A 27,261-nucleotide genomic window follows, 5' to 3' on the forward strand; every position below is an offset into this window, starting at 1 on the left:
TTTGTTTGTTTTGGTTGGGTTTGGGCTTTTGAGAAAGATTGGGCAGGTCGTCTGTTCTGTGGAGCAAAACAACTTTCCCTTTTTCTTTTCCTGTGGGCTCCCATTTTCTGCTTTCTGGGAAGAGTAATGTGGATCACGTTGTGGTCTTCCTTTAGTGTTTCTGTTGGCATGTTGGTCAAAAATTGAACAACAAAATCTTTGTTGATGGAAACTGACAATTCTAGTATTCAGCTGGCCTGCATTATTAGATATGTCTTGAGTATTTTTAAAAACTGTATTTAGAAATTATTCAGCTGATACTTGGATTTTTTCATCCACTATATTTTGAAATTGGCTAGTGGATCTGGCCTGTGTTCTACATGTAATACCTGATTAGCCTTCACATTGGCTTCATCACCGAGATACTGTGTGGTGGGGTAGCCTTGAAATAAGAGGCAAAGTACTGGCATTTGGAAGGCCAGGTTAATATTTCTAATTGCCTGTCAGCAAGGAGGCCTAGTTTATATCCCAGACAGTAATTAAGCTGCCAGAGAATAAGAGTTGTAAGGCAGTTTTTTCAAGATCCTGGTGTCATTATGAAATTCTTAAGATTAGCTATGTGATTGTGTTTATGTTTCAGAGACTGCACTTGCTGAGCGTTTTCATGGTAATTTTTATGCTCACATCTCCAAAGCTTATTAATAGTTTTGTATATGGGTGACCCTCAGTAGTAACGCTGAGATTCTTCATGCAGATTGCTAACTCTGCTTCAGATGCTACTTATGTCACAGTAGAATGTGGACTGTTTTTCCAAGCCTGAGGGTGGTTGTTGCAATCACACAATCCTTTGTCTTTAGTACTTTTTTCTTCCCCTTTTTCTCCCCCCCCCCCCCATTTTGAGTTGACACGAATTCGTTTAGCAGCTTGCTTCAGAATCTTTTATGCTGGAATATGGATTGTCATGATGATTTAGAATTGTTGACTATTCTCCCCAATAGAAGGTGGTATTAGAGACCCTTTCTGTCTCCCTCCATCTCCCTCACTCCCTCCCACCCTCTCCTCCTTTCTCCCTCCTTCCTCTCTCTTCTCCATCTCTCTCCTTCCTCCTTTTCCTCATCACTCCTTCCTCTTTTTCTTCCTCCTCTACTCCCCCCCCCCCATACCAATAAACATTTATTGCCAAATCATGTTCAAGTCCATGGTTTCATTTCTGCTTTAATCAATTAAATTATTAATCAGGAATTTAGATAGGCTGGAATTGAAGTCTGTGAAGAGCTACAATAATAATTTCGATCTAAAGAGGAATTCTGGGATAAAACTTGGGGTGTAATTACAGTTCTACCACTGACTGACTAGTTGTGTGACCCTCAAGAAAGTCACTTTAGGTTCAGTGTGCATTGGTTGCCTCAAAGGCAAAGTGTAGTAAGGCCAGCTCTGTGCGCTTTCCAGGATTTTTGTAAAATTAAAACAAGGTGGTAGATACGATTTTGAAACTGAAAAGCGTTTTGTGGGAGTGTGATGTCCTCTTTGTAAGATATAAAGTAGATGACAAAAATCAAAAGTCATCTGTAGTACTTTAATGACTACAGTTATGCATAGTTCATGGTTGTCATTAATTTGAAGTGTTAAAGAGACATCAGTGTTTTTCTCTACCCTCCATCTGGTGATGTGCTTACCTTTACTACTTTGGTTGAACTATCATTTTTGGTTATTTAAAAAAAAAGCTCTTTAAGATCTTCATTTTAATGTCTATATGAGGTTATGCTTAAAAGGAGAAAAACCAGACTCACGTGCCTAGGAGGAGAGATGACAGGAACAGCTTGGTGATTTGAATAGTTCTTGAGGAGATGAAGCATAGTTTGAAGAAATCTTTGAGGTTGTACAGAAATGTCATTAAGGGATGACTGTTTCATTTTCTTTTCTTGGAAATATTTATGTTTTATATTTTTAAAAGAAAAATGGAAATAAATTAAATTTTTTTTGAGGAATTAATATGGTTGTGTAAAACCAGTTTTCCTTATAACTTTAAACAGCTGTTGAGTTATCTTTTTCCAAAAAAAATGTTAAAATGGAAAAGATATAAATTATGTGAAAATGCTTTTTATTTCTTTTTTCCTGCTCACATTTGTACCTTACCTCCAAATTACTAATAATTTTTATATTTTCTGTAGATTAAATAGCAATGTTGAAAATTAGATTGGCTGTGTAATCGTAGTTTCAGTTGTCTGACACCCTTCCTTATGATCTAGACTGCAGTGTTTTTAAGCCTTAATTTGCAATATATACTAAACTAGATTTATTTACTCTTTGGTTTCAGAGATCAGAGTTTTCAGAGTCAGATTTCCAGATATTTAGGTATGCTGTTTGGAATCAAATTTTGGGCTTCCTTAGGAACTCCTATCTTTTGTTTTTTAGACTCATGAAATGGCCACAGATGATAAGACTTCCCCAACATTGGACTCTGCTAATGATTTGCCTCGATCTCCTACTAGTCCTTCTCATCTCACACACTTTAAACCTTTGACTCCTGATCAGGACGAACCTCCTTTTAAATCAGCGTATAGTTCTTTTGTAAATCTCTTTCGATTTAACAAAGGTAAGACTTGTTCTTATGGATCAGAGAACCTGTAATTTTGATTTTCTAAAATTCTCTTGTTCAGCTCAGCTTTCATGCTGTGTCTTTGCAAGAATGTGAAATATCAACAAGGAGATAGCTTTAATCATCGGTCACTGGGGTTTGCTGCTCAAGAGAAGAAAGCTAGAATTTTCCCTGTAATCTTATTAGTTATTGGTAACTGAAGATCTGAATTGAAAAATAATGTTAAAAGGAGATCCCTCTTTGAAGGTAGCATTTTTTTTTTTCCTTTCTTAATATGTTTCAACTTTCTTAAGTTCACAGAATGGACTTTGTTTTTATGGGGGTAAATAGCCAAAAGATTTTAATTAAAGCCATAAAACTAGAAGACTCAGCACCTGGGAGGAAAGATTCCTATTTTTCCAAAATTGAAACTGTCAGCACGCTTTTTGACTTAAACCTGTTAGATTAAGATGTAAGTGTAACAATATCAAGTGAAAAGATACTTTTTACCTATTTATATAAGGAAATTTAACATCATGCAGGACTTTTATTTAATCAACAGTCTATTCCAAACAAATGCATTGCCCTAAAAACTTCCATTCCAGGATCAGGTCCAGGATTACATACTGCATATAGTTTTCATCTATCTTTTGTATCCTATTCTCTGTCTTGTGAGATGGACATTTTTGTAGAGAACACGCCAAATATTTTACAAAATGTTCCTTAATTGGGATCTTGCTTATTTTTATTTCTTTAATTAAAGTATAGCTGATGCCTAATGTTACATTAGTCTCAGGTGTACAACATAGTGATTTTGACAAGTCTATACATTATGCCCCGCTCCCCCAAGTGTAGCTGTCATCTGTCACCATACAGCTTTACTGCAGTACCATTGACTATATTCCCTATGCTGTATCTTTTATATCCATGACTTCTTCATTCCATAACTAGAAGGGAAAAAGTACTTTTTAAGTGAGCTCTTTTGAAGTAAGGTATTTTTTTACCTGGAAGAAAAATTTTAAAAAATAGGGGCGCCTTGGGTGGCTCATTCAGTTAAACATCTGACTCTTGACTTCAGCCTAAGTCATGATCTCACGGTTCCTGAGTTGGAGCCCTGCGTTGGGCTCCGCACTGACAGCATGGAGTCTGCTTGGGATTCTCGCTTTCTCTGCTGGTGTTTTCTTTCTCTCTCTGTCACTCAAATTAAGTAAATAAACATTAACAAAAAATTTTTTTAAAATATGGCCTATTATCTCTGCTTTATATTTGGCTGTATTATTTGAAATGCATTAGAAAGTAATCCCTCTTGTAAGGAACTTGAGGGTTAATAGTTTAATTAGTTCAGAAGAAATTTTAATAGTATTAACAGACTTTTTTTTTTAAAGTTTGTTTATTTATTCATTCATTCAGAGAGCAGGGGAGGGGCAGAGGAGAGAAGGAGAACGAGAATCCCAGCAGGCTCAGCACTGTCAGCACAGAGCCTGACAGGGGACTTGATCCCATGAACTCGTGAGATCATGACCTGAGCCAAAACCAAGAGTTGGAACTGACTGAGCCAACCCAGGTGCTCCAGTATTAACTGACTTTTATTAGTAGTCAATTTAAAGTTCTATGAAATCTCCTCCTGTTAGTCCATTTTTAAGGTAATGACTTTTTAGAAAAATTTTATTGTTTGCTTTTAGATTTACAGAAAAATTGGGAAGATGGTACAGGATTCTCATATCCCCCCACACCCAGTTTTCCCTGTTATTAACATCTCACGTTAGTATAGTGCACTTATTACAATTAATGAACCGTTACTGACACAGTATTATAAACTAAAGTATGTGTTGTATTCATTCTTCAGTTTCTACCTAAAGTCCTTTTTCTGTTCCAGGATCTCATGTGGGATTACACATTATATATTTAGTCATCATAAGACAATAATCTTTTTGTTTATTCAGCAAATATTTATTGAGTACCTACTATCCACTATTGCACTGTTTTAATAGTGCATGGGATCTATCCCATAAACAAAGCAGATAAAAAAAATTTTCGCCTTTGTGTGAAGCTTACATTCTATTTCCTTTAATATGCTCAAGGTATTTCTAATGAAAAAGTGAAACAAACTGAAGATCACATGCCAAGGAAGAAATATTGGCCCATAATTTTGCCACTTTCTTGAATATCTTTTTTTTTAAGCTAATTTTTAGTTGTGCATATATTACGTATATACATTATCTTCAGAACAGTTTTATCTATTCCTTCTCTTTGCTGAACTCTGAGTCTTAGTTTTGCAAATAATGCCAAGCTTTCCTTTGCTACAGAGCGAGTGGAAGGGGGCCAGGGAGAGCAGCCGTCTCTAAGTGGAAGTTGGGCCAGCCCTCAGCTCCCTTCAAGAACACAGTCTGTGAGGTCACCTACACCTTATAAAAAACAGCTTAATGAGGAACTCCAGCGGCGATCTTCAGCAGTATTAGGTGAGACAGTGTTCTTATTTCATTCTTCTCTGTGTGTTAGATTTTTCCAGACATTGTGTTTCCCAGGTTATTTAGTGACTTAACTTTTCTGCTGTTTGGAATAGTCAGGTGCTCTTCAGGATTCATGAAACTGTTACCTAGATAGTGAAAGAATTTGTTGATACCTAAAAAAAAAATTCTTAAGCATTTTGTTAAATTTTAACTTAGGCCAAGCACAGATATCTTGACTGTTTTTTTGATTAATTACTTGCTTGGGTTTCAGAAGAGAACAGTTTGCAACATCCCCAGGAGAATACAGGTTAGTTTCAACTTTGTGAATTAATTCTGCATCTGTTCTTGGGATGGCTAGTGTAATGTGGTGTGCATGCCTCTGGCTGCAGAACTCTCAACTCTGTTAGTGGGCTGCCCCTTGCTCTTGTCCTCCTGTCCTTGTTGGGATGCGGACTGTCATTGTGGCTGGATAAGCTGAGCTCTTGCCTGTTTGTTCTCTGTCCTGGTCTACTGTAGTCATCTCCTTCATTTTCATGCTTTTCTGATGAGTATAGGCTGGGGATCAGTGTCTGAATGAGAGACTAGACAAAGTCAGTTCTATGTTAGATTCTATGTTAGAGTTCTATGTTAGTCAGTTTCTGTTAGATTATTAAACTCAGCACAGTGGCTTGCCCAGCTCAAGGGGGCAAAAGAAAGGCAGTGAGAGGTGACATAATAGAGGGGGCAGCATTGGAAGTCAAGTGTCCCTGAACACCAGATCTTGTCTTGTCTGGCCAGTCTTCCCCGTGAGATCCTCCAGTGAAAAGTGGGCAGGCACAGGTAATGGTGGTTGGCGAGAGAGCTCTTCTAGCTAGTTCAGACTCAGTTTACGACCTCCTAAGGACTGGAGTGGGGCGGGCTGCATCACCACTGCAGGTTTCCCAGAGCAGTGAGCCTCTGCCTGGGTTACATCAGCCATTTGGAAGGAAGAATCAGAAGGTGGGAAGTGGGGGAGAGAGAAAGGAGGCCATCCTTACTTTAACCTTTAAGCTCAGTAAGCTCCTTTGCTTTTGAACCTGACCTCTGGCAAACACTACTGTGTTTGTGGAGGGGTCTGACTAAATCCTATGCTGAATTAAGCATAGAATTTCTTTATTTGTCAAATTGAGGAGTTGGGCTAGAATCTAATCTCTTAGGGGTTACAAACTGACAGCCTACCACACCTTGTCGTGGTGTTTTGATGAACTTGAATTTAAATATCACAAGGTGGAGCTTGTAATGTCTAGTTTGCTGCAATCCCCACTACTCCTTACTTTCTTTCAACTCCCTTTGATTCTTTGATTCTGCCTTAGCTGCTAGAAGCATTTAAGCTTCAGAAGCCTGAGACTGACCGATCAAGTTTATTTTTCTTTCTTTCTCTCTTTTTTTTAAATGTTTGCTTATTTTTGAGAGAGAGAGAGAGGGAGAAAACGAACATGAACGGGGAGGGGCAGAGAGAGTGGGGGCCAGACGATCTGAAGCGGGATCTGCACTGACAGCAGAGAGCCCCATGTGGGGCTTGGACTCACGAACTGTGAGATCATGCCCTGATTTGAAGTCGGACACTTCACCAACTGAGCCACCCAGGTGCCCTCAAGTTCCTTTTTCTAACAAAAGGCTGCAATTCCACAATTTACTTGCTATGTGACTTTAGGAAAGTCATTTAATTATGCAATATCCATTTTACAAGAGAAACAACTAAGGTTATTTAGGGCAGAGTGCTAGACCAGATTTCCTCTCAGATCTCTGTCACCTCCATCGGATACCTGTGATTCTGTTGGTTCCAGGAACAGTGCCGCTCTTCCTTCTCCAGTGAATGATGCTATTAGTACTCTCTTATATCTCTAAGCAGCTAGAAGGGGCTTCATGATTATTTGTTGTCCCTGCATGGGAGCACAGCTATTGGAATTCTAACAGCTTCGTCTGCCTCTTTTTTCAACTCAAATTACAGAGAGTTGCTTTTTATTATATTGTGATATTCACAATTTTGGTCATTCTAATACTTGTACCTTTTATTCTAGTAACAACACATCTGAGTTATCTGCTGAAATTAGGGTAATACTATTTATAGAAAGGTAAAGTTTTTAAGTTTTCTAACAGGTACAGTTTCCATAATCACTTCTGTGATTCAGTTGTCTTTAGAGTTCTTTGTCAGTTTAGAGGCCAACCTCTCATTTCTTGGTAATCCTTTCTGTCCCATCCAGCCCAGACAAAGAACAGCTAAGGTAACTAGCAAATAAGTGAGTTTGAGAAGATTTAAGGTGATGTATTTTCCATCCTGATCTGCCATAGGTTATTAGGTTAATGAGTTTAAGCTAACAGAGATGTCAGCCTTTTTGTCAAGCCACCTTCGCTTGACTTAGGTTTTGTAACTGCCAGAGCCAGGAATAGGTGGTAGCTTCAGTGGTAATCTGGCTCCAAAATGAAATAACATGACAGCTTTGGTGGGCACACCCGTTTTGGCTACAAAACTGAATTTGGGTTTGTTTTACTGTTGATAGGACTGGCATAAGTATTGCTATTTAAAGTGTAAGTGATCCCTTCCAGTTGGAGATGCAGGGTTAAGGAGGTGGCAGGAAAGGGTAGGATTGGAGTTCTAGCAATTCTTTGGCATTTTTATCTGTTTAGACTTGAGGGAGGGACTTTTGTGGGTAAATTACCACCCTGGATGTTCTGAACTATGTCAGAGTCTTTGGGGGCTGGGTTATTAAACTTTCTGATCATCTGCTCAATGAGGCTTAGGTGGTTTGTGTGTAGACTGAACTGGACTGTTGCTTACTGTTTGACTATAGAGGCTAAGCTAGGTTAACTCACAGGGGTTGCCTTTTCTTCTGCTAAATTTCTGGCCGGTATTGATTATGGCTTGGGACCAAAGAGCCCAATAAATCATTAATGAATTTTGGGGCCATTTAAGCAGTACATCTGGCAGAGGCCTCAAAACTCTCAGTGGTCTTTTTAGACAGTGCTTGTGTTAGGTAGCCCTTACTTGCCTATGAAGCAATGTTTTACATGGTAGTAAGAAATACTTTCAACAGCCTCTTACCTTTATAAAGACTAGTTTTTGTTTTGTTTTTTTAAATGTTTGCTTATTTTTGAGAGAGAGGGAGACAGAGCACGAGCGGGGAAGGGGCAGAGGGAGAAGGAGACACAGAATCAAAAGCTGGCTCCAGGCTCTGAGCTGTCAGCACAGAGCCCGACACGGGGCTTGAACTCATGTACCGTGAGATCATGACCTGAGCTGAAGTTGGATGCTTAACCGACTGAGCCACCTAGGCACCCCCTATAAAGACTAGTTTTAACTCTCAATCCATATCACTGGCTGGGAGAACATAAATTTATGTTAATAGTAAAAGGCACTATGCATCACATATATATCTTCATATATGCCTTGTTTTTGCATAGACAGTAAGGATTAATAACACGGTTGCTTTTTTTTTTTTTTTTTTTTTTTGGTAAATCTGACTCAGACACAAGAAGGAAAGCAGAGCCTGCCTTTGGAGGTCATGACCCTCGTACAGCTGTTCAGCTTCGAAGCCTCAGCACGGTATTAAAACGCCTCAAGGAAATCATGGAGGGGAAAAGCCAGGTACTTGAGAAGATCATTTATCAAATATTTCTATGGGCCTCATGCCATACCCACTAAAACTGGCATAATGCCGCCTGAAAGAATGTCCAGTTAGTACTTCCTTCAGCTATGAATGTGTATTTTTACATGTAAGTTCTTAATTTTATAAATTTTTTTCTCCTTTATGGGTAGTGCTTTTTGTTTTAAGTTAGTGCTTTTCTGTTTAAGAGGTATTTATTTAGCTCACCGTCAGTGAATAGTCTTCCATAGTTTCTTCAAGAAACTTCATTATTCATGTGAAGTTTTGGGGTCAAGCTTTATTTTTTTCTCATGGATGTCTAGATGGACCCAGCACCAATTTTGGTTTTGAAAGACCATTCTTCACTGATGGCATTATAAATCTTGTCACGAGTCCACATAACATGTGTGCGGGTGTACCAGGGCTCTCTTTTCTGTTATATAGCTCCCGTTTTTTTCTATCCTTGAACTGATTTTCTGTCTAAAATTACCATAGTTTCAGAATAAATTTTGATGGCTGGTAATGTAAGTCCTTCAACTTTGTTTTTGTTTCAGATTGCCTTGGTCATTTTGGCCATTTCCATTCCCACATGAATTCTCGAAATGGTTTGTCAGTTTCTGCAAAAGAAACCTCGTAGGGTATTGATTAGCACTATATTTGTCATTGCATCTTTTCATATTTCCGATTTCGCATATTTTTATTGTTACAGGATAGCGACCTGAAGCAATACTGGATGCCAGACAGCCAATGTAAAGAGTGCTACGACTGTAGTGAGAAATTTACAACCTTTAGGCGCAGACACCATTGCCGCTTGTGTGGGCAGATTTTTTGCAGTCGTTGCTGTAATCAAGAAATCCCTGGAAAATTTATGGGCTATACGGGTAAATGCATTTCATTGAAAGTTTTACAGTTTTTAAAGATCGTAACTGTAAGTCGTTATAATATAGGACCAATGTGAAGCCAGTTTTTATTTTGGAGCTTCATGTGTGAGACATGGGGGACACAAGTGAGGGAGATACAGCTTTGTTTTAAAGGACTTTACAGTCAAATAATAAAGTAGGTGGACATGTTCATAAATAACTAGGGTAAAAGATAGTGTGCCATAGGTGCTAGCAAAGACCATAGGAGTGTTAATATTTGTTAGACAAGATGGTTAGGGGACATTACTAATGTATATTACCACGAGAGTTTTCATTTTACAAAGTGCAGATCTTCCTTGAGTTGTATGATACTGTGCTTTAGAAAATTGCATCTTACTCATGTTCTTTCATGAGTTGTAGCAATATGGAGATTTAAAATTATATGTTGAAGCAGAAAAAAATAATGATGTGTGGATTTATACAGTGATTTGGGAGTGCAAGGTGGACAGAAGTTTCCAAAAAGAGAAACCCTCTCGGCGTCTCTCAAATTATTTTTGTTACCATGCAGATCTTCCTCTTAGCTTTACTCATTTTTTTTCCCATCGCTAAACTGCTACAGATTTCAGAGTTCAGTTGTCTCTCATCAGGATTATGGCTATAGCCTTTAAAAGATTTTTTTTTTACCTTTAGTTTTTTGCTTTGTCTAATTCCTTTTCCACATTCTGGTCATTATTCTTTGTTAAATGCTAATTTGATCATGTCAGGATATTCCCCTGCCTGAAACCCTTTCAGAGCGACCATTACCCTTAGGATAAAATCCAGTCTTGTTAATATGGTTGGTGTGTCAGTTTCCCAGGGCTGCCATAACAAAATACCACAAACTGAGTAGCTTACAACAACAGAAATTTACTTTCTCACAGTTCTGGAGGCCAGAACTACCATAATGGCTCTCACTTCACAGGTCAGGGAACTAATGTAGAGATTCTGCCATTTGCTGAGTATGTTTATTCCAATTATATATTTGAGAACTGAGGAATAATGACAGAATAACCACTGAACCCACTAGAAGATGGATCTCAGCTAAAATGCTGTTGATCAGCTGACCTCTGTAAGCCCCTACTCTGACTGGCAGACTACAGTAAAATGTTGGGTCCCTTGGAATTAGTGTCACTTAAGAGCCAAAGTCCAGTAACTTCCCCAAAGTTTGACTGTTAACGTTTTTCTCAATGCACAGTCACCCTGATAAAAGACTGTAGGTCCCTTTGGGGAAGGCTGTATACATTTTTGGCAGTGTAGCGGAGTTCTTCCTCAAGGGGACCCAGCCTTCCTGCTTCATTCATGGAATTCTAGGTCTATAAATGGCTCAAGTCTGAGAATTGAAGGGCCATGACTGTTTTTGATTTAAGTTAGACTACTGTCCACTTGATCTAGAGTTCTTCTACAAATCAAGTAAGAATTTAGTGGACTGCCCATTGAATTCGCTTCTAGGAACACCATGATCAATGCCACAGGTCACTATAAGTCAGACTATTCTGATTGCTGCTTTGACTCTACTGTCTATTGTGGTATGCATGCCCACCTTGTCATTGGTGATGAAGTGCCACCACTTGGCCCCCGCCACCCTGGGATCTAATGGTCTCCATTGCATTTAGGTTTTCCAATTCGGTGGCAGCAGTTTTCCCACTGTAATTTCTGACCTACAGAGAACAGTGACCACAAAGCTCTACAGGGATGCTGGGGCTCCCCTCACAAATTTATTTCTCATGGTCATGAAAGGCATAGGCTCCAGATCCTCCTGGGTGAGTGAGCAGGTCTTGCTCACTCTTGACATTATAATCTTGCTATGTCTTTGCATCCCTTCCTTCATTGTATACCAGGGCAGTTCTGGCCTTTCAGCTTCTTTTAGTATAAGCTGCTTTTGGTCCATGTTTCAGCCAGGCAACCAACCAACCAACCAACCAACCAGACTCTTAGAGCCCTTTTTTTTACCCCTTAAGCTATGATATTCCATCCAGAATCTTTGCTTAGTGGGCTCATATCAAAAATCAGCTTGGTCCTACTTTATGTTCTTTCCACTATTCTATATCTTTGATGTCTGCTTCCACACCTATTCCCTGAGTTTCTGTCCCTGTAAGTTAGAAAAATCATGTAGTTCTTTTGGAGTGTAGTGCACCTTCTCATGGGTCGCACTATACCTTACCTTTCAGGGCTTGTGGGGACTTGAGTCATGTTATAACTCTAGAAGCAAAGAGGGTGGTGGGAGTGGGTCCTGAGCAGAATAAGCAGTGTTTGGTAAGGTAGCAAACTCAGGCCATTTTGGATTTCTCAGGCAAAGCAGGGTTAATCTCTGACAGGGTGCGAAGGCTAAGAAAGGCAAAGAAGACTCAGCAGAATTTTGGGGTTTAGTGTCCCCTGCTTCATCAGGATCTTTTCATATATCCCCATTCTACTTTTCAGGATTCCATTCCTCCCTAATCAGTGCCCTTATTTTAGTAGCAGTCATACTACAAGATTAATAATTCAGTGTGCGTTGTAATTTAGCCACTTGCAGGATGAAACTCTTAGTTTGATTTTCAGCTCTTTTGCTATAGGAGATAGTGGTTTCTTTCAGGGAAGACATAGGAACTTCTAGGTAATTTGTACAGTTCTTGACCTGGGAATTTGACTTTCTGAGGTCATCCTTTTCTTTCCCCCCACTTTGTCTAGTGCAGTTAGGAGCAACCAGTCTATCTCATTATACCTGCTAAATTGACAAAAATCTTTTAAGATAGGAGGCCCACCCACTTTATGGAGGGTAATCTTAATGTCAACAGATTGTGTACGTTAATCATATCTATAAAAACCCTTCGCAGCAACAACTAGACTACTATTTGACCAAACATAAAGTTGACACATAAAATTAACCAACCCATTGCGAATGGGATAAGACATGCTGGATGCAGTTGTATGTTGTAGTTGTGAATAAACGTAAAAGTACCCGGAATAATGTATGGCACATGGGAAGGGATGAATGAATATCGAACAGTTATTGGTGTAGTAGCAGTAATATCTCTGTATCTGTCATGTAACTTCTTCATTAGATGTGTCTTTCACCGCAGCCGACTGCGTTCTTTGGCGGGAGAGCTGTCTCATCGATCTTTGTATCCCATCACATAACACAGGCATGTGTTCAGCAGGCACTTGCTGATAAAGACTCTTCATGAAATGAAAACTTTCAAGTTCAGGCTTGGCTGTGTTGGTCTGGTCACTTTTATTCTGATCGCTGACTGGTTAAGGGAGCTCTCCTTAGAGTAAGAAACAAACCAAGCCTTTGTTGTGGGAACTTAAAGACCTTTCTGCAGGATGTGATTTCACTTCCTTACTGCAATTCTACTTTGGTCAGCTGATGGTGGTATGTCCTAACACTGTCATTTATCCCAGACTGGAGGTCACTTTTTGTAGTCCTGTTTGCAGTGGATATATTTTTCTTTAGTTTTAATGCAACAAGTGGTATTTAATTTTGCTTAAAATATATGCATAACTTAACAAAAACTGAGCACTACATAGTTGTAGTGTTAAAATGAAAAAAACCTAAAACACTATTTATTAATGTTTATTTATTTTTGAGGCAGGGAGAGAGCATGAGTGGGGGAGGGACAGAGAGAGAGGGTGGTACAAAATCTGAAGCAGGCTCCAGGCCCTGAGCTGACAGCACAGAGCCCGATGCGGGTCTTGAACTCACAAACCATGAGATCATGACCTGAGCCGAAGTCGGCCGCTTGACTGACTGAACCATTCGGGTACCTCATAAAACACCATTTACTATACTTGGTAGTAATTATGGTAAAAACAGAGTACAGGTGCTTTTAAGAAATCTTCTGTTCCATGTCACTTCAGTTTTCTAATGCTAATGGTAAAAAAAATTAAGGTAGAATTGTTAAATAACATGTTATTTGTGAAGTTTAGTTATCTTTTTTTTTTTTTTTAGTACACTAAACTGTTACAAAATCAATCACATGAATAGTGGTTACAGAAAATCAGGGTAGAAATGAAAACATTTGGGGGGGGCTGTGTTCTAAAAAAATTTACAATGTACGAGAGTATTAAATTACCTTGTTTGTTCTCTGAAGAATATTTCATTTCCATACTAACGTTCATTATAAGAATTTCTGTAATAGTTTCACCTATGTGCTTCATACTGTGTGTAAGCCCATTTTCTGTTTGTTTTTACAATGGTGCCCCCTTGTGGAGGCCCCTCTTAGGACTTCACAATGGAGACCTCCGTAATGCTTTCCTCTTTTCCTCTTTTCTTGCTGAGGAAAAATATGTTGTTTTCATTTGTATTGGTTATTTAATCTATTTGAATTTTTTTTTCCCTTGAGCCTACTGCCCCTTGTTTCACTTTTAGAATCTTGAAAAATACATTTTTTTTTTTGAAAAATACTCTTTTTTTTTTTTAAGTTTATTTGTTTTTGACAGAGACAGAGTGCGAGCGTAAGCTGGGGAGGGGCAGAGAGAGAGGGAGACACGGAATCTGAAGCAGGCTCCAGGCTTCAAGCTGTCAGCACAGAGCCTGACGCGGGGCTCAAACTCACGAACTGCGAGATCATGACCTGGGCCAAAGTCGGACGCTTAACCGACTGAGCCACCCAGGCGCCCCGAAAAATACTCTTTTAAAAATAGAGTTTTCTAGTATCAGAGTGCTATTTTCTTAACTCATTAATAAATATTTGAGGTAATTTGGATGCGTGGGTGAATTTATCATAATGATGGTTTTTAAAATATATAAATGAGCCAACAAAATTATTTTGCATTTTTAAAACCTCTTTTTTGGTGGTCTTTACTTGAAGACGTTTTCCTGTTACTCGAGTAACTGTTAACCCAAGAATTTAATGTGTTGTGTTAAATTGTTATTGTTATCTTTTGAGTTAATTTTCTTTTTTTGTTTTCCCTCTTAGGGGACCTCCGAGCTTGCACATACTGTAGAAAAATAGCCTTAAGTTATGCTCATTCCACAGACAGTAATTCCATTGGGGAAGACTTGAATGCTCTTTCAGATTCTGCTTCCTCTGTGTCTGTACTTGATCCAAATGAACCTCGAACACCGGTTGGAAGTAGAAAAGCCAGCCGCAACATATTTTTGGAGGATGATTTTGCTTGGCAAAGGTACTATCACTTAACTACAATTTTATTTATATTTGAGAGCTACAGATAGTCTTGTGACCCATGAGAGCCTTCAGTTAATATTTATCTTCTTTTATTATTTCCTACAAATTCCCCACCTTTTTCTTTGGCTTTCTTCAAAAGGATCACAGAATGTTTATTGTGATTATATTGACTAATTAGGATGTAAGCTCTGCAAGAGGAGAGACTTTGTATCATTCTTGCTCACTGTTCTACCCACTGGCACCGAGAACAGTGTAAGGTGTATATATGATCTTGATAATATTTCTTGAATAGGCAACAGAAGTTATTGGGATTAATGATTTCCTTTTGTTTTTAAGTTTATTTATTTTGAGAGAGGGAGAGGGGGAGACAGCACGAGCCGGGAGAGGGAGAGAGAGAGAATCCCAAGCAGGCTCTGCGTTGTCATAAATCTTGAGATCATGACCTGAGCTCAGATCAGAAGTCAGGTGCTTAACCAACTGAACCACCCAGACGCGCCCTGAGATTAATTTCTAATGTAGCTTTCTTAGAGAAAGAGAATGCTCTTAAGGTTTGTTTTTATAATATGTGTAAATGGAATTATATTGCCTTCCTAAGGAACATTTCATGTTTTTCCATAGGTCTAAATATGCAACATCGCCTGCTAGTGAAGGATGTTATTAACTCTTAGAAGTTACCTGGAATTGTTTGAATTAGAATCATAAATTCATCAGTTTCTGATTGTTTTTTGTTAGCTAAGTTATATTCTTATGCGTAACACTAAATCTGGCCATGTCAAATAGCTTAGAGTTTTAATTAACTTCTTTCTTACAAGTTATTTTATCGATCACCCCTTAAAGGTATGAGGAATTAATACATAGCTAATGAAGTTAAACAGAAGTCAAGAATTACTATGTTATAGCTACATTCTATGTGTATGAATCTTAGGGACATAATGTGGAGCACAAAAGAAAGGCCCATATATAACAGTGATTATTTATGAGGTTCAAGAATATACAAAACCACACTGTCTAGGTATACAAACGTGGTAAACTTAAAGAAAAGGAACAAAATGCTATATACAAAATTTACAACCATAGTTTCATTCAGAGACCAGAGGGGAACGGGATTGGGTAGGGGAATATAAGCATCTCGGAGTCAGTGCTAATGGTGCATTATTATTTGTGGCATCATGATTCTTTATACATTACATGTATTTTATAAATTTTAAAGATTGATTCTACATTTAATAGAACAATAAAAAAATGTAGGAATTCTCAGTTCTTGCTTACGTTAGCTAGTAATGCCTTTTAGTTGTACCTGGCCCTATTGTGTGAGCCCAGAATTGGCAAGTATCATCTAATAAACCAGATTTTGAAAGCTTCTTGAGAGATGTAGGATTAATGTCAAAGGTAGAATAATTTTAGTTCTGTGCTGATTGATGTTCATTCTCTTTTTGGTTTTCCCATCTCTGAGATAGGCACTGCTTTCTCCTTTTGACAGATGTAGAAGCTGAGGTTCAGAGAGATTGAGTGATGGACCCAAGTTCATACAGGTAGTCAGATGGAGAGCCTGCATTTGGACCTAGGTTTGTCCGATTCTGCAGTGCTATTCCAGTGGGTTATGGGGACTGAGAATAAAATACATGAATTCAGGATTTCCCCCCAAGGTAACTTCAGTTTTGTGTATATGATTGATGAAGGAATGCTGGGAATACCCATCCAAGCAATGTATTATTTTAAGGGCATACTATATACTTAAACTACCAGTCTTTTGGCATTTGATGCACTTAATGTAAAAAAACATAGTTTCTACCTTAATTAAAATAAAATAAAACTGATGCATAATTTCATCACTGCAGGGGAAAACAATCAGCTTTTATTAAAAAAAATTTTTTTTTAATGTTTTATTTTTGAGAGAAAGGGAGACAGAGCGCAAGTAGGGGAGGGGCAGAGAGAGAGGAAGACAGAATCCAAAGCAGGCTCCAGGCTCTGAGCTGTCAGCACAAAGCCTCATGCGGGGCTCCAATGCATGAACCACGAGATCATGACCTGAGTGGAGCCGAAGTTGGGCGCCCAACCTACTGAGCCACCCAGGCGCCCCACAATCAGCCTTTAAATGTTAAAGCACTTCATTGAAATTGGATTTGCTTGTTACTGTCCCAAAGCATCTCCATATTTTTCTACTTTCTTTATAGTTTGATTCATCCAGACTCCTCAAATACTCCTCTTTCAACAAGGCTTGTATCTGTTCAAGAAGATGCTGGGAAATCTCCTGCTCGAAATAGGTAAGCTGCCAAATGAAAGCTTTATATTCTGTGTTTGAATTTTTCTCTTTTTCATAGTAATGAGAAGAACAAACAGATGAAAATGGGTGAGATTGATTGTTATACTTTCTTAGCTCTAAAAGCTGAATTAAACTGTTGTTTTCCCTTTTGCTAGTTAGCTCTGGCTTGCATTCTCTTCAGTGTCTCTTTTCTAATATTTTCCACTGGCTTCAGATCTTGGAACCCACAGCCTCCTCTGTCTTCTAGCTTAGCAGATGGCCTTATTTTCTATTTCATAGGGAAGAGAGGAGGTAACAGATGGGCACTTCCTTAACTCTTACCACCACTTACCAACTTGATTACATTTGGAGCTCATTTTTTTTTTTTTTTTTTTCTTTTCTACCTCTTGACCAAGCTAATTCTCCATTTGTATTCTGGATCCCATCCCTGCTCATTTTTTATTAATTATCCTATTGATGTTTGTACATTAATAGTCATTTTGCTGACTTCTTACTGTTAGCATTTAAACAAACTCAGGTCACCTGTTAAAAACAAACAAAAATTTCTCCTTTATGGTTCATCTCTAGGACCTGTATTCTCAATTATTTCCTTTCTTCTTAGCCAAAGTCCTTGAAATAGTTGCCTGGATGGGGCGCCTGGGTGGCGCAGTTGGTTAAGTGTCCGATTTCAGCCAGGTCATGATCTCGCGGTCCGTGAGTTCGAGCCCCGCATCAGGCTCTGGGCTGATGGCTCAGAGCCTGGAGCCTGTTTCCGATTCTGTGTCTCCCTCTCTCTCTGCCCTTCCCCCGTTCATGCTCTGTCTCTCTCTGTCCCAAAAATATATAAACGTTGAAAAAAAAAAAAAAAAAGAAATAGTTGCCTGTAGTCATTCTATACCTGCAAACTTCCTCCTCAGTTTTCACCTTACTGGATCTTACTAATGTTCACACCTCTTCACTGAAAATGCTTTCTTTTTTACAAGCTTAAGTGTTGACTAAGTAGTTATAAACCTGGAGAACTAGACATCTGAATGACTATGGTTTAACATACTTTCAATTTGTTCTTTCGACAAGTATCATTAAGTACCCATAAACTAGATAGTGGAATACAGCAGAGAGTCAAACACAAAAATTGAAAGCACAAATAAGCAATAAAACATAGGGGTAGAGGTTGAGATGTTAAATAGTGAGGTCAGGGAAGACCTCACTGAGAAGGTGACATTTGAGCAAAAACCCAAGGATGTGAGGGAATGAACCATGTGGAATGTTCACCATGTAGAAGAATGTACCGCAAAAACAGGAAACGACAAATTCCTAGAAGGAGCACACCTGGCAAAGGGTAACAAGAGGTCCCGTGTACCTGGACTACAGTGTTCTTACAGTTAAGTGTAAGGACTTTGTCATTTACTCTGGGTGAAATGGGAAGCTACTGGAGAGTCTGTTTTAAAAAACTTAAAAAAGAATTTTTTTTTTTTAATGTTTATTTTTGAGAGAGGGAGAGAGAGAGAGAGCATGAGCGGGGAAAGGGCAATGAGAGAAGGAATGAGAGGATCTGAAGCGGGCTCTATGCTGACAGCAGAGAGCCCAATGCAGGGCTCAAACCCGTGGATCCTGAGATCATGAACTGAGCAGAAGTTGGAGCTTAACCAACTGAGCCACCCAGGTGCTCCGCCCCTTAAGTTATTTTAAAAGGATCTTTATCTTTGACCTGGGGAGAGCAGTTTTTCAGTTAACACCTGGTTTTGAATGGCAGCCTTGTTATTAGCTGAGTTCTCTTAAATTACTTAATCTCTGATTCTTGATTTCTTTATATGTAGAATGGATTTACTAGTACCTACTCCATAGTGTGCCTGTGCAGATTAAATGAGTCATATAGTATCTAACTTACTGTAGATGCTCCTGCCTTTTTACCCTTTACATAGAAGCTAAAATTTGGGTTCAGTTTTTCTAAGTAGAAGCTAACTAAATTTTTAGCTATAATTTTTTAATAAATAGAAGCCTGCTTGATGCTGTTGATATTCCACTTACAAATCAGTTATCTGGTAACTTTGCCAAAAGACAAAATTAAGGATATTATGTCAGAATATAAGAGAGGAAACAAATTTTCACTCATTTTTTAATTGATCAAATTCAAAATATAATTGAAGGTAACGTAGGTCTAATAAGAAAGGAATTATTTTGAGGGGGGTAACATTTGCTTAGTGGGGTTCAAAGTTAGTATTTTATCAGAACATTATAGATGTTCATCTGAAGTCACGCTTAGTTTATCAGTTATAACAAAAACCGTTTAGTCTGTAGGCCATAGTTTGCTGTCGCTGATCTGCAAGATTATTTTTGCATTTAGTCTGTGATTCTTTATATTTGTCAGCTAAAAACACAAAAACAAACAAAAAAACCGCACACGAATTTTCAGCATTTTAACAAGAATTTGTATATGTTTTCTTTGAAATATTACTGATATATGAACTACATTTGCCATTACTCTCCTGTAATCTTTTCCATAGTGCCTTTCCTTTACACTTATTCTGAAGTAGTTTTAAACTAACATAGAAGTTGGAAATACAGTATAGAGAATTTTTAGATAACTCTTCTGTCAGCTTCTCCCAATGATAATATCATACATAGCCATCATAACTGCATTTAAAAGTACCCTTAAGGGGCGCCTGGGTGGCGCAGTCGGTTAAGCGTCCGACTTAAGCCAGGTCTCGATCTCGCGGTCCGGGAGTTCGAGCCCCGCGTCAGGCTCTGGGCTGATGGCTCAGAGCCTGGAGCCTGTTTCCGATTCTGTGTCTCCCTCTCTCTCTGCCCCTCCCCCATTCATGCTCTGTCTCTCTCTGTCCCCCAAAAAATAAATAAACGTTGAAAAAAAAAATTAAAAAAAATAAAAGTACCCTTAATGTTGGCAAGTAAGCATTTATTTAAAAATGAATTTTCACCGTAATTGATCGATGAAGAATTTACAATTGTGTTTTCACTTTCTGTTTTTATTTCCAGATCAGCCAGCATTACTAACCTGTCACTAGATCGATCTGGCTCTCCCATGGTGTCTTCATATGAGACATCTGTTAGTCCGCAGGCTAACCGGACATACGTTAGGACAGAGACCACTGAGGATGAACGCAAAATTCTTCTGGTACTGGTCCAGTATCTTTGACCCATTGCTAGTTTGAGCATGAAGATTGTTTATTTTATTGATTTTTCTTTTTAAGAAACCTACAAAAAGCCACTTAGCATATAAGTTAATAGAGGAAATAAAGTTTTTATTATAATCACCTAAGAAAGTGGTTAAGCATTGCATGCTCATATATTTGTATTAATATTTGCTTGACCCCTTTCATCTGGTAAGATCAGAATTCAGGTATCTATATAATAAGAGTTCCACTTTTAGTTAGGTCCCAGATTGCTTTTAAACTTTGAAAGATGTTTTGCATACACATGAAATGCTTTGCGTACATTTACTATTGTATGTTTATATGAGATAATAATCAGTTGTTTATTGAATTTATCTGTGTGTCAGATAACCGTGTTTAATCCTGTGACTTAAAGAAATGAAAATGGCTTCTGTTCTCAAGCTTACAATTCAGAAGGTAGAATTGAGGCTGATGGACAAGTCCTAAATAGTAAAACAAGTAATACTTTAATAATAAATACAAAGATCCTTAGTAGTGAGGGAGTCAGGAAAGGCTTTCAACTGAAGGGCTTGACCCGGACCTTGAAGGATGGAATGGATTTAGGTAAGGCAATGAGGAAAATAAATCTTGTTTAAAGGTGTGACAGAGTATAGAGGTGAAAAGGAACATGACATTTTCCATGGACCAAAGTAGGGTTTATAAGTTAGGTGAGGTTGGGGGAGAGATTAAGTTAGAGTCTGTGGGCAGTGAGAATGGAAGTTACTTGGGGTCACCTGGTAGAACATGGTGAATTCAGCCTTTACAAGTTTAGATTTGAATCTGTAGGTGCTGGGAGTGTTTTTGAGCAGGGAGTAATGCACTGAAGGCCTTTCTTCAGGAAAATTCACCAGACAGCTAGGTATAGGTGAGAATGGTGAGAAGCTGGTGGAGTGAAGGGCACAAGAAACAGATTAGTGTGACTGATGATTGTGTCCTCTCCCTTGCCCTGTCTCCAGTGAGGAGTATGCAGTGTTGTACTTAGATAACTAGGGGACTGATCATACACGCCATTGACTGAAAAAATTGATTAGGAATGGTGGTTTTTAAGAGAAAATGTTATGTTTGAAATTAGATGAGCTGAGTTCAAGCTGTTCCCCATGCACGTCATTTCTATTAAATCAAGGGAGTTAGCTCTGACAAATTCAAGTTGAATTTCCTTTTATGAGTCTAAAAATCACAGGAGAGAATTTGAAAAGGTATGTCATATCCTTCTCAGGAGTAATTATTTGCTTATAATGTGATTTTAGGACAGTGTTCAGTTAAAGGACCTGTGGAAGAAAATCTGCCATCACAGTAGTGGAATGGAGTTTCAGGATCACCGTTACTGGCTGAGAACGCATCCCAACTGCATTGTGGGAAAAGAATTAGTCAACTGGTTGATCCGCAATGGGCACATTGCTACAAGGTAATGTAATCTTAAGAAAGACTTTTTGACATTTATTTATTTATTTATTTATTTATTTATTTATTTATAATGAGGCTATAACATTGAGATATAAGTAAGAGGAGCAAATGTTATGTTTTGTGAATAGGGTGCTATTTGTTTCTGCATTTGGTGCTTAGGGTGCTAATTAGTCACCCCTTCTCCCTCCTAGCTTTTAGATAGTAGCAGATAGATGCAAGGAGCCAAATGGGGTCGCAATTTACCTTATTTACTAAAAGCAGAAGTTTGTAGTAATTCCCACAACACAAAGCTCTCTGATTAAGCAGGATTGGGGAATGTAGCTAGATATTAAAAGCACAGTGGATTCTCCTGCTACTGTTCCCTAATCTGGACATTACAACCTATCTTGGGAATTGAGTCCATAAGTCATGCCTGGAGTATCCTAGCTCGCCTCATGATTCATTTGTGAAGAAGAGACAGGTCCTGTTACCTTTCAAGATATCACATCCCTAAGCTGTTCTACTTGATTAGATTAGCTGCTGCTCCTTTCCTGGGAAGAAACAAGTATGTAGGAAGAGAGAGTAAAGGGTTAGCAGTGAAGCCCTGGGTTCCAGTTGTGCCTGTATTTCTCTTAGTTTTGTGCCTTTACTCAGTTTATTTAATCTCTCTGAGACTTAGAGCTCTCAATTCCAATGTGAGGAAAATATATGGTCCTGTGAAGAAGCCCTGAGGATATTATTTCATAATATGGGCTAAAGAGCTTTATAAATTGCGAAATGCCGTATAAATAAAATGTGTCTATTTCATGTATTTATGTATATATATTTCATACCTATGTCTGTAATACGTGGTATTGTCATCTCATCAAGACTGTAAGCTCCTTGAGGGCAGGAACCATGTTATCCTTTTTTTTTTTATTCTAGTAAGTACAGAGGTATGCTCGCACTGAGCACTTGAGCACTTCATACATGTTTGTTGTAAATAAAATTAGTTTTTGGTAGGACTGCCTTATCAGCAGGTTCTCCTTTATTCTGGTATCTGGAAAAATCTTTTAATATAGCTCCAGGTCTTGCTTCTTTTACCCCTCACCTCTCCATGGACCATCTGAAATTTCAACTGATTAGAATGGAAAGAAAATTCATCTTGTGTCTCATCTTGTACCTGTGAAATTATCCTAACTTTTAAAAGTTTTAATTTTTTGGTCTTAATTCAGGGCACAAGCTATAGCAATTGGACAAGCCATGGTCGATGGACGTTGGCTGGACTGTGTCAGTCATCACGACCAGCTTTTCAGGGATGAGTATGCGCTGTACAGGCCATTGCAGGTAGTTTTCCGTGTCTGCCAGTGAGCACATAGCTCGCTTGGGAAATCTTTCTTGATCAGTGGGAATAAAAAGTAGTTGAATTACTCACAGATACATTTTCCTAACATGTTTTCTCTGTTGTTTGAAAGTTAAACACAGGTTTACTTGGTAGCAGTGGTATGAAAAACCAATTGGAATGAGACACTTTTCAATTGGTATGGCTTTTCTTAAGCTTGACCCTGTATTATCATTGCCTGTTATTTACCTTTAATGGTTTTCAGTTTTACTGTGCCTGTGGTTTTAGGACTAAGAGAGAGTATACGTAATTAAACGATTGAAAAAATTTAGTATCACCCATGCAGTAGATGTTGACGCATTAGCAGTATTGTATAGCAATGGTAAAATGATGGGTGTGTATATGTCTTTTAATTAGGGAAGTGGAAATTATTTAAAATAGAACTTTTTAAGCAGATAAGCTTTCACTTTTGGTTTATGTTAATTTGTTGTGTATAATGTTTAGTCGTACCTTTGTGAGCTAAAAGTGGAAACTCAGAGGTCAGAAAAGACAAAGGTATGGTATTATTTGTTAAAATTTAACAGTTGCTTTCCAGAATGTGTCCTAGCATTGACATAGGATTAGAATAAATTCTAAGCCATGTTCACTCTCAGGACTAAAAAGGTGGAAATGAAACACTGTAAAATCTGTATATTATGTTCTGCTCATAATGTGCTGCCTAAATCTACTGATTAATGAGAATTATAATTTTAAGAGTGGAATTGTCAGCATAACGTTGGTTTGCAACTTAGTTTGTATTAATTAGCTTATTTTTATGTAAATCTCTTGAGTGGTTAGCTTTGTAGAAGTATTGGGCTAGCGTTTATTTGTAGTGTGACAGCCTCACAGCGTTGCTGTTGAAAGTGAATGACTTGGCTCTTGTCTTGATCTTTCCAGAGTACAGAATTTTCCGAGACCCCTTCTCCAGACAGCGACTCCGTGAACTCTGTGGAAGGACACTCTGAGCCATCGTGGTTTAAAGACATAAAGTTTGATGACAGTGACACGGAACAGATAGCTGAAGAAGGTGACGATAATTTGACTAGTGAGTTTAAACTTTCTAACATTTTAATTTTTATGACTCATTACTGTGTATGTCTGATAAAATGAATGTTTTGTTTGTTTAGTTGAAAGAATCCTACTTTAAGTATTTTGGCTCCAACTAAACATAAACATCTGATAGCAATCCTTGTTCTAGATACAGTATTTTCTTAAGAAACCAACTTGTTAGGCTACTGGCGTTTTCAGATTTTGCCATAGTCTCTAGTTTGCAGCAGCTTAAAAATAACTCTGAGCTAATAATATCGCAGCAGACAACTTTCTCACCTCTTCACTATGATATCAGACTTTCTCTCTGCAGAACCTCCAATATATTTCTCCATTTAAAAAATTCATTTTATATTTAATATGTTCAAATTTTATTAAGGCTACACAGAAGTACGTGAAAATACTGTATCCATTTTGGTATTGCACATTGGGCTTGTATATTAAAAAAACATTTTTCTCCTTTCCTCCAATACCCTGATGAAACCCGTTTTTACTCCCCTCCTCTCCCTATATTTCTTTCCCCTCCCCAACACTAAAAGATTCTGCCAGTCCTAGCAAGCGCACATCAGTCAGCAGTTTCCAGTCCACAGTGGACAGTGACTCAGCCGCGTCCATCAGCCTGAACGTGGAGCTGGACAACGTGAACTTCCATATCAAGAAGCCCTCCAAGTACCCACATGTGCCCCCTCACCCTGCTGACCAAAAAGGTAGGAGGTAGTCACCGTCTGGAATCCAAGCACAGGCTGGAGAGCTGGGCCGTAGGATCTCACGCCAGCCTGTCCTTCTGGCTTCGTCGGTCCCACACGGCGGAGGGGACGTGGTGTGGGTTTTGTTCCACCCTTTCTCATTTTCCCCACACCCCCTCCCCACACTTTTTTTGGTCGGTTCCTTTTATTTCTCGTTTTCTCCCTCAGTACCACCACACCCAATTTAAATAAAGCTTGTAGTCTTTCAAAGGAACTACATCAGACTGCTCTTCCCTGTAGCATAATGTGCAACTTCCAAGGTGGCATTTCTTGGCATTTATAACATGGACGTTCTGCTCTATTTATTTCTCTTTCTTTTTTTAACGTTTTAAAGCCTATATGCTTGTGCTATTAACCAGTAATGTAGTATTTCACTAAACCTTTTCAGGTGCTTGAACTATATTCGGTGGGGGGCAGGGGGATATTCACACATTCCAAAACATCTTTCTACTAGAATTTAAAATGCTTATTATGGAAAGAACAGACCGAGGATGCAAATTTATTTCCTGATATCATTGTATTTTTTCCATGGTTTCTAACTGTGAAGAAGCTTCTCACAGATATTTGTTTGCAGGGAAGGATTGTGTTGATCATACTCGCACGTGTACTTCCAGGCCACGTACTAGTTATTATTTCCCTTTGTTAATAAATATCATTCTTGTGTCCACCTCAGAAAAAACGCTTGTTATGTTTATGCCATATTTGTGAAAAAGTTTTCTTCTCTGAGTGATACAAAATGAATGCATTATTTTTAGCTGTCTTATTTGAAGCTGTATTCTACTGACTCACAAACAATAATGGCCATATTCAAAAGACATTTGATATAAAAGGAAAAATAAGGTAAAGCATTGCTAAAATCCATTAGTGGCAGTACCTAAGAAATGAAATGCTTTTTTAAAATGGATGTTGAGGTTTACTCTTTTGGATATAATTAAAGGCCAAATTTGAGGTGCCTGGGTGGCTCAGTCGGTTAAGCATCTGACTTCAGCTCAGGTCATGATCTCATGGTTTTTGGGTTCGAGCCCTGCATCGGGCTCTGTGCTGACATCTCAGGGCCTGGAGCCTACTTCACATTCTGTGTCTCCCTCTCTCGCTGCCCTTCCCCTGCTCGTGCTCTGCCTCTTTCTCTCTCTCTCTCTCTCTCTCTCTCAAAAATAAATAAACATTAAAAAAAATTTTTTAAAGCCAAATTAAATTTTAGCCCTAAAGAGGCATTATGTAAAAGTAAATAAATTATGTAAAAGTAAAAAATAGGTAAGTAAATAAATAATTGTGAGGTTTCATTATGTTGTAGTAACTAGAAAATCATTATTATAAAGATGAAACAATTTGTTCTATGATTTCACCTGAGGTTTGGATTTTAACATTTAGCTCTCTGAAGTTGAATTGTTTCCTCAGATTGGAAATGCTTGTGTAATTCCTTGCTACTTCTTATTTTGAGTGTAAAAATATGGTCAGAAAAGAGAAATTTTTGAACCTAAACATCTATGCTAAAATAATTGGAAACAAACCCCCATTTCTACGACAAATTTCTTATGGTTGTCAATATTTTTTTTTCAAGTTTATTTATTTAGTTAGAGAGAGAGAGAGCATAAGCAGCTCCGTGCGGTCAGTGCAGAGCCTGACATGGGTTTGAACTCACTAACTGTGAGATCATGATCTAAGCTGATATTAAGAGTTGAGCGCTTAACTGACTGAGCCACCTATGTGCCCCTCATCGTTGTCAATATTAACCATTATGCTCAAGGAGTGGTAAAATAGCGTTTAAGAGTTACAGTAATAGGGGGGAAAAAAAGGGTAGCAAACCAAAAGAGATTCTTAACGATAGAGAACAAACTGAGGGTTGGTGGGGGGAGGTGGGTGGGGGATGGGCTACATGGTGATGGGCATTAAGGAGGACACCTGTTGTGATGAGCGTTCTGTGTTGTATGTGAGTGACGGATCACTAAATTCTACTGAAGCTCATATACGCTATATGTTAACTAACTAGAATTTAAATAAAAACTTGAAACAACAACAAAAAAGTTACATTAATAAAAATGTTTGTCTTATTCAAAAATAGAAGTTTAGAGAGGATGTGGTAAAAGAGGAGACCTGACTGGCATTGAACATGAGTAAGATACAGGTCTTTATGGGAATCATCAAAAATTATAAAAACGGTGGAGAGCATTTGGGCGAGTGTGAAAGGACAGTCCACTAGACACGGACGTTTGGGTGACATGAACGGTAGTCTGGTCCCCTGGAGCACACTGGGTGATGCATTTGTATTGGAAATGACAGGCGTGGGTCAGAGGTGGCATCTGTTGTGACAGAGGATAGCTCTTCTCTGGACGAGTGTGTTGGCAATGCAGTCTTGTTTTGCTGAAAGTAGAATGTGAAATACATGTTTGACTTGATGTTGATTTCACACCTTGGAAAGTTAAGCAAATTATGAAAAAACCATGAAGAAAGTGACCGGTCCTTATAGATTTCATTATAGCAAAAGGTGGACTGCTGGGCAGTTAGACAATTTGCTTTAGATGCCTGACCTTGTAATGTTGGGAGAGGAATGAAATAAGAAACTTCGATAATGAAATTTGTACAGTATTTTTACAACCTCAAATTGTATCCCTAAGGAATTTTAAAGGGGAAGCATCTGCAGTTGAAAAAAATCACCATGAATCTTTTGCAACCTCTCTGCTCTCAACCCTTTAAAAA

The 27,261-nt window shown here is 38.4% G+C and overlaps 1 protein-coding gene across 8 annotated transcripts in view; it reads left to right on the forward strand.

The window, feature by feature from the left end:
• The window catches only part of PIKFYVE (phosphoinositide kinase, FYVE-type zinc finger containing), an 82,367-nt gene that overhangs the window by 1,103 nt on the left and 54,003 nt on the right, over positions 1–27,261 (forward strand). For 2 of the 8 annotated variants that reach the window (XM_043577660.1, XM_043577658.1), the window contains exons 2-13: positions 2,395–2,575; positions 4,864–5,016; positions 5,279–5,314; positions 8,493–8,611; positions 9,319–9,490; positions 14,407–14,614; positions 16,791–16,880; positions 19,853–19,991; positions 21,276–21,433; positions 22,626–22,737; positions 23,669–23,816; positions 24,358–24,525. In XM_043577660.1, coding sequence (XP_043433595.1) covers positions 2,404–2,575; positions 4,864–5,016; positions 5,279–5,314; positions 8,493–8,611; positions 9,319–9,490; positions 14,407–14,614; positions 16,791–16,880; positions 19,853–19,991; positions 21,276–21,433; positions 22,626–22,737; positions 23,669–23,816; positions 24,358–24,525 — 1,675 coding nt within the window. In that variant the 5' untranslated portion in view covers positions 2,395–2,403. Of the gene's footprint in view, positions 1–2,394; positions 2,576–4,863; positions 5,017–5,278; positions 5,315–6,959; positions 7,101–8,492; positions 8,612–9,318; positions 9,491–14,406; positions 14,615–16,790; positions 16,881–19,852; positions 19,992–21,275; positions 21,434–22,625; positions 22,738–23,668; positions 23,817–24,357; positions 24,537–27,261 lie in introns of those variants that run through there. The other 6 variants (XM_043577663.1, XM_043577662.1, XM_043577661.1 and 3 more) reach the window with 5 other exon arrangements.

Source organism: Prionailurus bengalensis, chromosome C1 (assembly GCF_016509475.1).
Source record: "Prionailurus bengalensis isolate Pbe53 chromosome C1, Fcat_Pben_1.1_paternal_pri, whole genome shotgun sequence".
NCBI lineage: Eukaryota > Metazoa > Chordata > Mammalia > Carnivora > Felidae > Prionailurus > Prionailurus bengalensis.